At 38.2% G+C, this 14,854-nt stretch overlaps 1 protein-coding gene across 1 annotated transcript in view; it reads left to right on the top strand.

Annotated features, from left to right (window-relative positions):
- Positions 1–14,307, top strand: part of LOC123767225 (ionotropic receptor 21a-like) — a 277,510-nt gene extending 263,203 nt beyond the window's left edge. The window contains exon 11 of the mRNA XM_069304699.1: positions 13,350–14,307. Coding sequence (XP_069160800.1) covers positions 13,350–13,586 — 237 coding nt within the window. The 3' untranslated portion in view covers positions 13,587–14,307. The remainder of the gene's footprint in view (positions 1–13,349) is intronic.
- Positions 14,308–14,854: the final 547 nt, after the last annotated feature.

Genomic DNA, 14,854 nt, shown 5'->3' with positions numbered 1-14,854 from the left:
TACCTACTTACTGCTAGGTGAAAGCAGTTCACCTAGCAATGAACACCACCTGCACATCGCATCTCACATTCTGCCAGCAGGTGGTGAGGTATTCAAGGGTGATAAATAAATAAATAAATATTTAAAATATTAAAGTCTAAGGTACTGCCATATGTGGCTGGGGTTGAAATCAACTAATTTCCTCCAAAATAGGCACCCTTGCAGATAGGCTTAGGTGCAGTCAGGTGTATAAGTTTCATGCAAATCGCCCGATAAACAAATAAGAAAAAAATTAACTAATTTTTTTAATAAAAATAATTATAAATTGTTTTTAATATATGCTATTGTGATAGCTGAGAGTCAAAGACATGATTTAAGTTGATACTTTTGTTTGGTAATCGTTTTTTACCATTTGGAAATTTTTTGACACAATTCAATATTTTTTTCTCCCTTCTTATTTATGCTACGATGCTGAGACGTGGACCAGATGAAATCCTTTTCATATACAACTTGTCAAAAAAGTTTGATTGAAATCGAACTAGTTTTCATTTAATGGGAAATCTGGAACTAATGCCCTTAAGGGGTCTTGTTGATCATATTATGTCTTGGTATGCTATTTATAAGCCAGTTTCGGAAGAAGCATTGTATGATGATGTAATTAAGGAGGTAGATACACTTAATGCGACATTGAGCAGAAGAACATCTAATATATAAACGCATCCCCCTTGAAAAAAAAGAATACACAGAACAAGATGCTTAGGGGTTGGACATTAACAATGAGGAGAGCTCACAGGGATTGGAATAGGAATGGTAGGACTGAGGAAGGGAAGAATGCTTTACTGGCAGTTGCTAGGCTGTGTGGGGAGAAGAAAAAGGAGATTAGGAGTAAGTATTGGCAGGAATTTCCAGAGAAAGTTGGGAGTAACAGAAACGTGAAGGAAATATGACAAGATGTAAATAAAGAAAGGGGTAAAAAGCATAATTTTGTTGCACATCCTGAAGGATGTTGCACAAGGAATTGCGCAACGGTTTCGTAGGTAAATAGGCGGAAGCTAAAAAACTTAGTTAATTTCCCGCTTGTAACGAGAGTCTTTAGATTCTTGGAAAGATCTAAGAACGGACTTTATACTTAAAGTAAGTAACAGTGGTGATATCACTTGCACAGGTATTACCAGTGATGAACTGATAATGGTGATTAAAGTTGGGAAATCTACTGCTCCTGGGAAGGATGGAGTAACTTATGAAATACTTAATGAACTTGCCATTATGAAGAAAACTTCACTGTTAGACCTTTTTAATATTAGTTGTAAAGAGGGCAGTATTCCTAGTAAATGGAAATAAAAGCTATGATCATCCATATCCCTAAAGCCAATGGAGAGTACAGATCTGTGTCGTTAACCTGGTTTATTTGTAAAATGACGGAGAGGATAATTTTAAAAAGCTTTTATATACGATAGGTCTCCTGGTTCAACCTTGACAACGAGCGGACGTCTGAACACCTCCTCCTCCTAAGAGCCGCCGGATCATGTTCTGTTTTCGCGTTTTGGCTTTGATACTGCCGTTTGGCATCCCTATTCAACGGTCCGGTTGTACGACGCCTGGCGCACATATCGCCTTGAGTCATGGAATTGTCGATAGATTTTACGTGTTCTGGCCCTGGTTCTCCCGGCGCGGTGACGGTGTTCGGGGGCCGGCTTGGCCAACAGATGCCGGGGGTTGGCGAATCTCGGTAGGCTCCTAGTGAGCCCTCAGTCGTGGTGGACGGCTGGCTTCTGCTCTGCGGAAGGTCACTGGATGATTTTTGCGTTTTAGTTGGGGGCCGAGTTTTGGTTTGGTACCCAGTGGTAGTGGGGCCAGCGCTTGTTACCCTGAAGGTCTCCTGTGGCTCCCCAATCATCCAGTGATTGGAGTCTCTGGTTTCGAAATTTGTCCTGGTGTTTTACCTTTCCGGGGTTCGCGATTAACCCTTAACGGGTATGTCAGGGCGCATCCGATCCCACGATCGTTGTCGCCTCTAAATCAACAACAACAACAACATATATATAATAGGTGTTCAGCTATCTGGTAATTTGTTTGGGTTCCTCAGAGGAAAAAGTACTTCTGACTGTATTATTAAATGTCTAGCTAATGATAATGATTACTATAGAATTTTTATTGATTTACAAGGAGCTTTTGATAAAGCTAACAAAGAGGTTATCTTATATGAACTAGCGGATCTTGGTGCTAAAGGGAGATTATTTCACTGGATAGGGGATTATCTTCACGAAAGGAAGGCTCAGGTGTGGTATTAAGGTTGTGTCAGATGTGAGAACTTTTTAACTCGACACTTCTCAGGAAGGAGTGTTGAGTCCCACCCTGTTTAATATACTAATGAATAGGATAGCAACTGAGAGATACTCAAATGAGGTAACTCCGATCATATATGCCGATGATATTTTGTTTTAGGGCAAAGATTTTTCAAAGGTTCAAATGGTGTTGGATAATTTCGGAAATCTGTGTTACCATATGGGAATGGTGGTTAATGAAGGCAAAACTAAGTTTGAATGTAGAAGTCGGAGGCCTATTATATTGAAAATAAACAGTAAAAATATAGATAGAAAGTTGATATATATAGGTATTTAGGCACGTATGTTGGATGTACCTATCGGAGTTTGGAAGCTGAGATGAACAGACTGTTTGGGCAATGTCAGAAGAGATTACAACCTCTACAAATGATATACTTGAGTACTGTAAGATCCCTTATTGATTATGCCGTACCTGTCATTTCTTGTTTTGGCAAAGGTAGGATGGGCAACTTGGAGAAGGTACAAAATGAAGCCATGAGAATAATCTTAGGATGCCCAAGAAATGCTATGATTGAGATAATGAGGATGGAATTTAATCTGAAGAGTACTGGGATAGAATTACAGAGATAAATGTAGCCTCTGCCATTAGATTATTCAGAGGTGGGGAAGCTAATGAATTAATCCTCTCAGTTCAAAAGGTGGGAAGTAATGAACAATGTATGATAAAGAATACGAAGAGAGGCTACATGAGTACCTTATGTTCTAATGTTATAAAGTATGATGTTATTCCAGAATGTATTGCTTTGCCTAAGAGACAACTCACACCACCATGGGAGGATTGTAACCTAGATATAGTAATTATTCCCTTGCAAAAGAAAAACAAATGTATGGGATAGGAGAGCTGAGGGCAACATATGATTGAATAATTAGAAAATTATCTACAGAAAATACTCTACGTGTATATTGTGATGGGTCAGTTGCTAGGGATGGGAAGGCAGGATATGGAGTCTTGATTAGGGAGTACACTGATATCAACACTGTAGACATTGTTATTGGACGCCGCTTAACTGACAATGTCTCTTCAACGCAGGCTGAACTCCAAGGTGTAATATCAGGATTACAGGAAGAAGTCAAATACGGTAAGAATGCCGGTTCCTTTGTTGACAGTAGAGAAGCGTTAGTCTTTAAATAGCAGACGACCAGTTTACCAGAATATTGTGATTGAGTGTAGAGAGAATGTTAAGAAATTAGAAAAAAATGGGTATAAAGTAAGATTCATGTGGATCCCTTCACATGTAGGAATACTGGTGAATGAAGCAGTTTATAAGATAGCGAAGAGGGCCACGGAAAAAAACTTGTCGATGTTGTATGTCAGATAACTCTGAAACAAATAAAAACAGGAATCAAGATGATCCGAGAGGATGAAGAAAAGGTTAAGAGAATGGAAATGGTGGACAGCAGTAACACACTTAAGCATTATGCAATAATAAGTACAAATTCGTCCTTCACTTATGGTAGAGGAAGGTCTACTTAGAAGGATTCAATTTACATGAGATTAAGAGTAGGATGCAAATATATATCTGGCAATACGGTGTTGATGTAAGTGAAAAAGATAAGGAGTGTAAAATATGTAGTATGACGCATGCCCACACCTTAGAACATTATGTATTAGAGTGTCAACTTATTGACAACTATAGAAATAAATGAAATAAGTAATGTACCACATCAAATTGCTTGGCTGTGTGATAATGGTATACCCCAAGAGTGTAACACATATGCTATGCTTACTATAAGAACATGCAATGTTAAGTGGGATTCTTTTGTAGTGAGTAAACCTATACTCACTCCATTATCTCATCATCTTAATGGCATAACTAATTGCACAAGCTATAATCCTATCACTATTTATAGGTAACGGTTTTTCCACCCTCCTATCTTACTGTGAGGTGTAGTCACCGTATATAAGCCAGCGATTTGAGAATAGCAAAACAGTACAATCTCCAGTCAAGAATGTAGTACTCGGCGTGTACAGTTCTAATCGACCCAAGACGCTACAGCTTCGGCACAGAGCAGACAGCAGACTACGAACGCATCGACCCGCCACGCTCTCGCTCCCCGAGTTCAGACACTCACAATTCCCAATTGAGCTGTCACGCTCTCCCACAAAGAGCTCCACGACTCCAGCCTCACTCTGCTCTCTGCTCTGCTCCAGGCTTCGTCTCAACGTCTACGACACTGCTGTATCCAGGACTACTAAATAAATATGAAACTCACTAAAAACTGTGTATTTAATCTACCCAACAACGTAACATAATCGTACGTTACATTGGTGACCCCAGAGAGTTTCGACGATACCCAGCCACGATGGACTACAACATGGATTCTCACTGGACCTTCACTCCTGCCGTTGCTTGCTGTGGACCGCTGCCACCTGTCATGAAACGCTGCCAACACCCTCGCCACAGCTATGATTTTCACCGTGATCGTCTCGGCATTTTCATCAACTACAGCTTGCTGCACAGCGAGTGTTACTTACTCATCTGACAAGTTTCATCAGCAACTACATCATGTGGGATCTACAGCCTGTCCTGCCGACTCTCCGTCGCTGCCAGGGCACTGCTTGTTCTACAGGGACTCCCACGACAGCTGCTCTTTCGTGAGATTCATCTACACGTTCATTGCGTTCTGATACTCTGCCGACTCAAGCACCTTGCGCAGTACAGGACTTACAGCTTGCATTTCTGAGACTTCGTCGCCTCCAGGACAATTCAGCTCTAGCAGTGATTTCCTCGTTGTCCTAACTACGTGCCTACATTACCTCCGATTGTCCTTGTCCCCGAGCCTATCCGCCCCGGATATAAATGCTCAACCAGCGACCAAAGGACGCAACAATCATGCACATTCTTCTCTCCTGCTACACTGAGCTGAGTCCACACACTGCCTACATCATATGGTACCAAACTACATGTTCCACAGCGACTCAGGGAACAGTAGCCTCGTATTTTTTGTTATATTGTTTTCTTCCATTTCCTGGCAGGGGGAGTCCTGTAGCGAGTTAATCTTATACTCGCTCCATTATCTCATTATCTTAATAGCATAACTAATTGGCACTAATTACAGAAGCTACAATCCTTTCCCCAATTACAGGTAATATTCTTCTCACCTTGTTGGAGGGAGCTGAGGTGTAATCACCATATATGCAAGCGATTTGATGAATATCGAACAGTACAATCTCCAGTCAAGAATGTAGTACTCGTCTTGGGCGTTTCTAATCCACCCAAGACGCTACAGCTTCGACACAGAGCAGACAGCAGACTACAACTGCATCCAGCTACAACGCTCTCGCTCTCCGAGTTCGGACACTCGCAATTCCCAATCGAGCCGCCACGCTCTCCTGCATAGAGCTCCACGACTCCGGCCTCACTCAGCTCTCTGCTCTGCTCCAGGCTTCGTCTCAACGTCTACGACACTGCTCTATCCAGGACTACTAAATAAATATGAAACTCACTAAACACTGTGTATCTAATCTACCCAACAACGTAACATAATCGTACGTTACACTTTTATTGTGATTTGTGTATTTGTACTCACTGGATTTGTGCGCCCCTTGAGGGACTTGAAGTAGAGGGGGGTAGAAATAGCCTAAGCTACTCTATCCCTTTGAGACATATTTTCTTGTCTCACTAAACATATTTGAACTTGAACCTGGTACCCGGGAGTTAGTTAACTGTTGTGGGGATGTATATCCTGAGACACTATATACAATTTTTACAACAGAACAATGTATAATCAGATCCTTGTATACAACACATTGAGAAAGAATGAAGATTAGATCCGAAAATTTTGTTGTTTAATACACTAACAAATTTATTGGGTCTTTCCTTTTCCTTCATTTAAGCACTACGGAACTACAGTAAGTTTTCCATTATTATTATTATTCAATTTTTATTATTATTAACAGGGGGGTGGGCAATTGGTTCACATGTCCACATTCCAATGCCCCCTTCCCAGGACTGGAGGTGCGGGGGTGTACAATAAACTACATACCTCCGGGGACAGCTTGTCGATGGCAAAAGTGGAGCCAAGGCCATTTGTCATGGTTAGTAATGGCTCTTATTTTGATTATGGATACGTAATCCAGTTATGCATTTAATCTTAATTTATATATCCATGCTGGTAAAATACACTTCTTGATGATAAGTATGGGGTGAAAAATTAACTGCCACTCACAGGATGAGTATAGAGTCCATAGTAAACTACCACTCACAGGATGTGTATGGGTTGCACAAGGAACTATCCCACAGAGGATGAGTGTGAATAGCAAAGTAAACAAAGATTCACATATTGAGAAAGGGTTGCACAATGTACTATGACTCACAGTATGAGTATGAGGTGCACAATTAACTACCACTTACAGGATGAGTATGGGTTGCACAACTTCTGGTTACAGGATAAGTATGGGTTGCACAATAAATTACAGCACAGAGGATGAGTGTAGGGTGCACGTTAATAAAAGTTTCACAGGATGAGTATGGGGGTGCACTATAAACTACCACGGGGGTGCACTATAAACTTCCACTCACAGGATGAGTCTATGATATTTGTGCTCCATATTAGGGTAACTAAAATATACCTATGTTTCCAAAATAAATACTTTAATGACAAATATTTGAAAATATATTGTATGTTTCCGATTTTCTGGTGATATAGAAAATATCTTCATATATATATAGCGGTCCCAGTAGTACAGTTGTGCTCGTTTTCGACACATAATCGAGAATTCTAGGCGGGACAGAAATGGTTGGGTACATTTCCTTTCACCTAATGTGAAAGTTCATGTGTCCAGACACCGGCGATGGTGTGATATTGGCTACTTATTTAATCATAACTTTGCTTTCATTTAAGATGTATTTTCCTTGAAATGTAGTTACATTATCGTCTACATCTGTCTTTATTCTGACATAAATCTTTAACGGTACTTTGAATATATGCAAATTAATTACACAATTGATTGGCTTGTTTGCAGACCTTCACACTCTCTGAGCTAGCTATCAAGTACCTATAAAAAGGCACATATCTTCACTTTCACTTATTTTGTGGCTATTTATGAAAGTTATTATTATAAATACGCCTTCTACTTGTTAATATCACCAATTAAATTTGCGATAATTTGAGCAAAGACGTGCGACGACTGGATCACTGTGTACAGAAGTTTGATATGGCAGCAAACACTCTCCAGGCGATCATATAATGTGGATAATTCGCTCCACACCATTGTCGCTTGGACCATCGACTTTCTATGGCTTCACCTGCCATAGAAAGTCTATGGTCCAGCTATTTACTTCCTATTTCGTAATGAAATTAGATTATTTCAGAGTAAAAATAGGTTTTACCATGTTCTGCATTCAACACCAATATTATAGTGAGTAAATGTACCATATTTCTTCATTTATGCTAGCAAGATTTTGGTAAATTTGGGTGGATTTGGTCAAGAGATATCAAGAGTTAGCTAATCAAGCATCTCTTGATTTAATAATTCTCAATACTAGAATTGAGAGATAACTATAACTTAATTTGATACATTCAAACATGTTCCTGAGACTTATTTAGCATAAAGAGCTTGTGCTTATTTAACCCAAAGGGAACGTCAGGATATCAGAGCTGAAACAGCAATTTATCCTAATGCTAGCTGTACCCGGTCATGCGTTGCTGTGGCTCAGCAACCTTCCCCTGTCTCCCAATCCTTCCCCACCTTTTCCCCCTCCCACGTCTTCTTGTCCTCTCAACCAATCCTCACTCCCCTATCCCCTCATCCTCCACACCATTCCTGCCCTCCTTTGTCCCTTTGTTCTCCCCACCATTCCCGACTCTACCATCCCCTCGTCCTCTCAACCATTCCCCACTCCACCGTCCACTCATCCTCCCCACCATCTCCCACTCCACGGTTTCCTCGTCCTTCCTACCATTCCCCCCTTCCCCGTCCCCTCGTCCTCCCCACCATTCTCCACTCCCCTGTCCCCTTGTCCTCCCCACAATTCTCCATTCCCCCTGTCCCCTCGTCCCCCCCCCATCCCCAACTCCCTCATCCTCCCTACCATTCCCCACTCCCTCGTCCAATGCATTCTCAAATGATCTGATGTTCCCATCACTGAAATATAAGAAAAACTTTAAAAAACAAAATGAAAAACAATAAAAAAATATAAAAATAAACTATATTCATGAAATGAATGGTATGGTAAACAACACAGCTCAATTCCAGCGCAATGTCACAAAAAAATTATATCAAAATGAAAATAAATCGAAATCTGTGAAAATTTCATTTATCAATGAAATCGGAAACATTGAAATGAAATTGTAACATATTTAGTATAGTGTGTGTGTTGCTCCTACGTGCAACAGATGGAGCTGTTTAAAAAAAAATTACCTGTCACAGGTGTGGCATCTATACTTATACTCATGAAATGAACGGTATGGTAAACAACACAGCTTAGTTCTAATGCAATGTCACACAAAATAATTAAATAAAAAGTCAAATAAATCGAAATCTATGAGAATTCAATCTGCCAATGCAATTTGAAACATTGAAATGGAATCGTAACATATTTAGTATAGCGTGTGTTGCTTCTACGTGCAACAGATGGTGCTGTTTATTTAAAAAAGAATGTTTTTACCTGTCACAGGTGTAGCATCTATACATAGTAAACAACACAACTTAATTCCAACACAATATCAAAGAAAATAATTAGATCAAAATTAAAATAAATCTAAATCCATGAAAATTCAATTTGTCATTGCAATCGGAAACATTGAAATGGAATCATAACATATGTAGTATAGCGTGTCTTGGTCTTATGTGCAACAGATGACACTGTTTCTTAAAAAAAAAAACAGGTTTTTACCTGCCACAGGTGTTGCATTTATATAGGAGGTATATGAAAACACACAGGTTTTTGAATGGAACCTTGTGTCAAAATTTCAAAGCAATCAGTGAAGAATTTTCAGAGATTACAGAGTGTGTTGCTCTTACGTCTGACAGATGTCGCTATTTATCAAAAAAACATGTTTTTTCTGTCACAGGTGAGGCATGTATATAGTTGGTATATATAACATGTGCCTATTCGAATGCAACTTTGTCTCAAAATTTCAAAGCAATCAGTAAAGAGGTTTCAAAAATTTCCCTCACATGAAAACACAGTTTAAAAAAAAAAGTTTTTCCTGTCACAGACGTGCCATCTATATAGTATGTATATGAAAACCTGCTCGGATGTGAATGGAACGTTGTGTGAAAATTTCAAAGCAATCGGTGAAGAACTTTCGGAGATTAGCGATTTTGAACAAACGAATATTTACATTTTTATTTAAATAGATAATCCAAAAGACTGATCATTTAAATAGATAGTTTAAATAGATAAACCAAAAGATAATCTCCTTTACTCAAACTTGCATCTGAAGCAATAGCACAGCCACTCAGTTTGGTACCTCAACTATCCCACATATAGCAACCAAACTCTCAAAAATTCAATTACCATATTTTGAGAGCAAGGTTGACGAAAATTTGAACTCCTTCTGGAGAGCCTTTGATTTAATAATACATACTAAGGTTTCACTCAACAAGGCTACTAAACTTTTATATCTACAAGGCCAAATAAAAGTAGAGGACTTGCAAGTCATTGCTAACGTGTCATTAACAGATGATGATTATGACTAAGCCATACAATTGGTATATGATAAGTACAGTAGTACTAATCAAGAAAATTGAAGGTCTACAGGCCATTTAAATCAGTTGATTGACAAAGTCATCACTTGGCTAAACAGCACATCATTAATCTTAATCTGTAGCCTACAGGCCACCAAGAAACCTGAAGGCCTAAGGCCACTTAAATCAGCTGAATGACAAAGGTCATCACTTAGCTAAACAGCAAATCATTAATCTTAATCAACAGCCTACAGGCCACTTAAATCAGCTGATGGACAAATGTCATCATCACTTGCAGGCGATGAGTCACAATAACGTGGCTAGTCGTCCCTTCACCTTCTAGTGTGTGGTCTGGTCATCATCACTTATTTAAAATAACTTACCATTGAGGATTAAGACCAATCTTAATCTCACATTGCATCTGAATGGCTAAACAACCAATCACTAATCTTCAAGCATCAATCATAAAGGCTAACAGGTCATTGACAAAGTCAATCCAAATATTATCATTCATCTAAGATAACTGTCGTAATTCCATAATATAATCTTGATCACCAAATCTCATGCATTCACTGAAGTGAAAGCAGCCTCAGAAAATCTGAAGGCAAATCTACCATCTCGCCAAGACCTACTTATTAGAAAAGGCAAAGTCAATAAATCAAAAGCAAAATGCTTCATCACGTCATGAATAATGTAAATACATGTTATTACAAATACAATTTATCTTTTATGGAAATCCTTGGAGGACTACAAGTATTACATACTTGTATGACCTATTTGCATATAATTACACATCTATAAGTAGTTCATATTTATAACAATATCATATCACAGGATTAATCAACTAAAATTTAATCCTCGGACAAAAACAAGAATATCCAAATAAGCATTCACAAATCAAGGCAACAAAAAGCATTTTCCAAAAGTGGAAATAAGGTAATGTTGGCTCATATGTTATCTCCCTAACAGTTATTAAAACTATAAGAAAATCAAGCTCCTAAAACAGATAAAACAACAGGAGCTACAAATGCACCAAGAAGTTCATTCTGTCCGAAAACACATACAATATTTCAGTGCACAGTTTATGCAGCCCATGCCAACTGAATCAATAATCAATCTAGATCACAGGCAAAGCCATAAGAAGATAATTCTTCGCCAGCTGTACAATTTTGTAAGGTACAAAGTAATGTCAATGTCTTAGAAAAAAACAATTACTACTACAACATTACCAACAGCACAGCTGGACCTAATCAATCAAGGAGCTTGCATTCAAACAAGAGTACTAGATATTTAAACTTCAACTTCTGAAAAATCACACCATACAGAAACTGTAATGGTAGCCTGACTTGGCAAAGAACAGTCGCCACTTAATATCCTCCACATAATTGATGACAGATTAGTAACTGTACATAAATTGAGGGAACTTAATGCAATAGGAATAATTCCTGAACAACCAAGTCCTGATGATGTCTGTACATACAACCAGTAGTTAGAAACTATACAGTACCATGATGGGTAAGGTACCTTGGTACCTTGGAAACCTTGGTACCAAGGTTTCCAAGGTTTCTTGGTACCTTGGTACCAAGGTACTTAGGTACCTTGTACCTAAGTACCTTGGAAACTTAACCATAAAACCTTACCGACAAACTATCATATAGCGTATAGTAAATTTAAATCACTCTTAGCCAAGCTAAAACGAAAAAAAAGCTGGAGCATTTACACCAATGAGATTATTATATTACTATGAAATTATTGCTCGACAGTTACAGAATAAATTCATCGATGCTGTGAAATGTGACAATAAGCTAACAGGCCATTTTTTACTTCATATGGCTGTAATTAGACAATAAAAAACAACTCCTTTACAGATAGTTTTTAATTGTACTTCTAAATCTGGACCCCAAGCAACCAGTCTAAATGATTCCTACAAATAGGTCCAACTTAACTCAGAAATTGTATGGCATACTACTGAAATTTAGACTTAACAAATATGCATATACAGCTGACATAAGTAAATAGTCCTGTTGTGACTTATAGATTTTCTTCAGTCCTGGTTGGAGCAACATTTAGCAAATTCCTGTTTCAAGCAACTCTAGAAACTCACCTGCAAAAATCATTCAGTCCTAATAAGGCTGAAATCAGTCATAATCTATATATAGATAATTTTCAAGGGACAGTTAACAGTACAACTGTACTGTTACGAATATATCAAGAGGACAACAAGGAACTGCATGGAGCCAACATGCCACTAAAGTCATGGGCCTCAAATAATGTGTTATGACCACACATACACCAGTATGATCATGCTGTGACTAGTGTATGCTGAGTTCATACTGTATAGTAATATCCAGGTCAATTAGCCTGGTATCACAATATTGTTGTATCTATATTATCTCTTTTGACCATACTCTAGTATATATTACGTATTGACTTTGTATGTTTGATATACCTATACATATTATGTATCAGTACCAAATGTATAATCTAAGTATATTTGGAGATATTTGAAGTAGAGTATATAGTAGAAGCCTAATGTCCTGTATCTTGAAAGATACCATGGTGCCTATAGTATGAAGTTCTATGTACATGACATGCTATGTGTATTACAATGTAGAACATATATATTTGGATACTTGATGTAATTAACTATTGCGTATACTATGATATAAATTAAATTGCTGTTCATTGCATTGGCCTCTTGTCATGTTAGTAACTTATATTCTGGTATTGTGAGAATTATTCCACAAAGGCAAGGTTTTGGTACTTATGTTGGTATATGATGCTTTACTTTTATTCATGCATTATTATGTATTATCAGCTGACCGAGAACGTCTTGAAATCCTCCCTAAACCCCTTCCCCCTCATGGCGTACTGTCTCCAGCCAGTTATCTCCCGTCTCTCCAACTGAGTTATTTAATCTTATCATTGTATAAAAATGCAAGCTGATGTGTTGAAATGCCTGTTGGTAGATTGTTGATCTCCAATCAACAACTCCATACACCCTTAAATACCTGCCCTTTATACCCTAATGTCCTTAGGACAAGAAGAATAGGATTTACAACCCTAGCTAAGGACTTTCAGTTGTATTATTTTTACATACAGTAATTTTTAATTTAGTACAGTTCAAGTCCTACTAGTAATTCAAGTAGTTTTCCTCATAAATCAATCCTGACATTTTTTCCACCATTTTTTTGCTACTTCAGATTACTGACGTTCCATGACTATTTAATCCATCATGTCAGCGACATGGATTTCATTAATTTATTGGTAGAACAGGGCATTAGAACAAAGCATAATACAGAAAGAACCAATGCAAACAATGATATATTTTAAAGTTTTCAATAAATCACCATATATAATAGGTATGAATAACACCCAAATGTTTTCAGGCTGGATTATACGAGAAGTGGGTTAAGGATGTACTGGAGAAGGCGAAGCAGGAGAGTCGCGGGAGACTGATGGAGTTGCAGGAGACAGCGTCCCTGAGCGCGAAGAACACTGACAGTAACCAGGCACTCACCCTCCGCCACATGCAAGGACCCTTCCTGCTCCTCGTCCTGGGCCTCGCCACCTCCTTCATCGTCCTGGTCTCCGAGCTCCTGTTTACATTATTCACCAACCTATAAGGCAACTTTTCTTTCCTGGCGACCATGAATATTCTTAACCAGTGGAAAAACAATAATTCATATTAACCTATCCTCCTGTTTAGATAGTACTTTTTGTAACTATGTGTACCATACTTCAAACATTGACGTATTAAGCAATTAGATAGCAGAATTTTGTGCTATTCTTTTCACAGTGCCCTGTTAAAATTAAATTAAAAAAAAATTAAATATTCCTTGGCATAGTATAGCACACATATGTACTATATTAGGCCTCAGATAGATGTATTAGACCTAGGATGGTTAGGTTAAGCTAGTTTTGTTGGTTTTTGCAACATAAGTAGAAAATCGTTTTAAGGTTTGTCGAAATACAATATTTCCGAGTTCTCCTTTCTAATTGCGTTGTATGTTGGTTAAAGTTATATGGTCGTCCTTATTCTTCCTATAAGTACTAACATAACTGAAGGATGGGCTATTCATGTAGATTTCAGTGTACTGGTTTCCAGCTTTCTATAATCTTGACCTTAACAACCAAGGAGACGTTGTTCAGAGTGAAAAATGAAGCCTCACTAATATAATTTGATCACTGCGACTCCTCTGATGTTAGGTTCATAATAACTAGGGCCGTCCTCATCAACAGTGACCAAATACTTGTCAATCCAGCCGCCAAACAATGTGATCCCGAAGGAAAATACTTTACATATGACTCACAACTGATTTCATTCAAACTTTTCCTGAACCTTGCGCTGCCCTCTTCTCATATTCCAACTGCACCCTAGGAATGGCGCCTTATCGGGTGCTGGAATTCTAAATAATTTCCTAAAGGTTCTAAATAATTTACCTAACCTCATCCTAACTATATACAAATTCCTAAAAGTAATGATATTAATATAATGAAAAAATATAGAATTGTAATACAAAGTACAGACATATTTATAATTGAATGTTCAATGTCGGCCTCAGCATGGACTAGCATAATCTGAGGATAGGTTGTATTGTGCATTTTGCAAATTGATAACTTTATTTGTTGTTGCTGTGTTATAGCACTGATGAAACTGAGATCTTTCAAAAAATAAAGAATGTTGCACGCTACAGACCTGCTGTACTTTTCCTTATAAATTTTCCAAATACAAGCCAGGTGACTGTTCTTCAAGTAACACACCAGGTAACTGTCACTCACAGTAACACACCAGATGATTATCCCTCACAGTAACATACCAGGCGACTATTCTTCAGAGTAACACATCATGTGACTGTCCCTCACAGTAACACACCAGGTGACTGTCCCTCAC

This window comes from Procambarus clarkii, chromosome 53 (genome assembly GCF_040958095.1).
Source record: "Procambarus clarkii isolate CNS0578487 chromosome 53, FALCON_Pclarkii_2.0, whole genome shotgun sequence".
Taxonomy (NCBI): domain Eukaryota; kingdom Metazoa; phylum Arthropoda; class Malacostraca; order Decapoda; family Cambaridae; genus Procambarus; species Procambarus clarkii.
The sequence above is the reverse complement of the archived record's forward strand: the minus strand, read 5'-3'. Positions and strand labels throughout refer to the sequence as shown.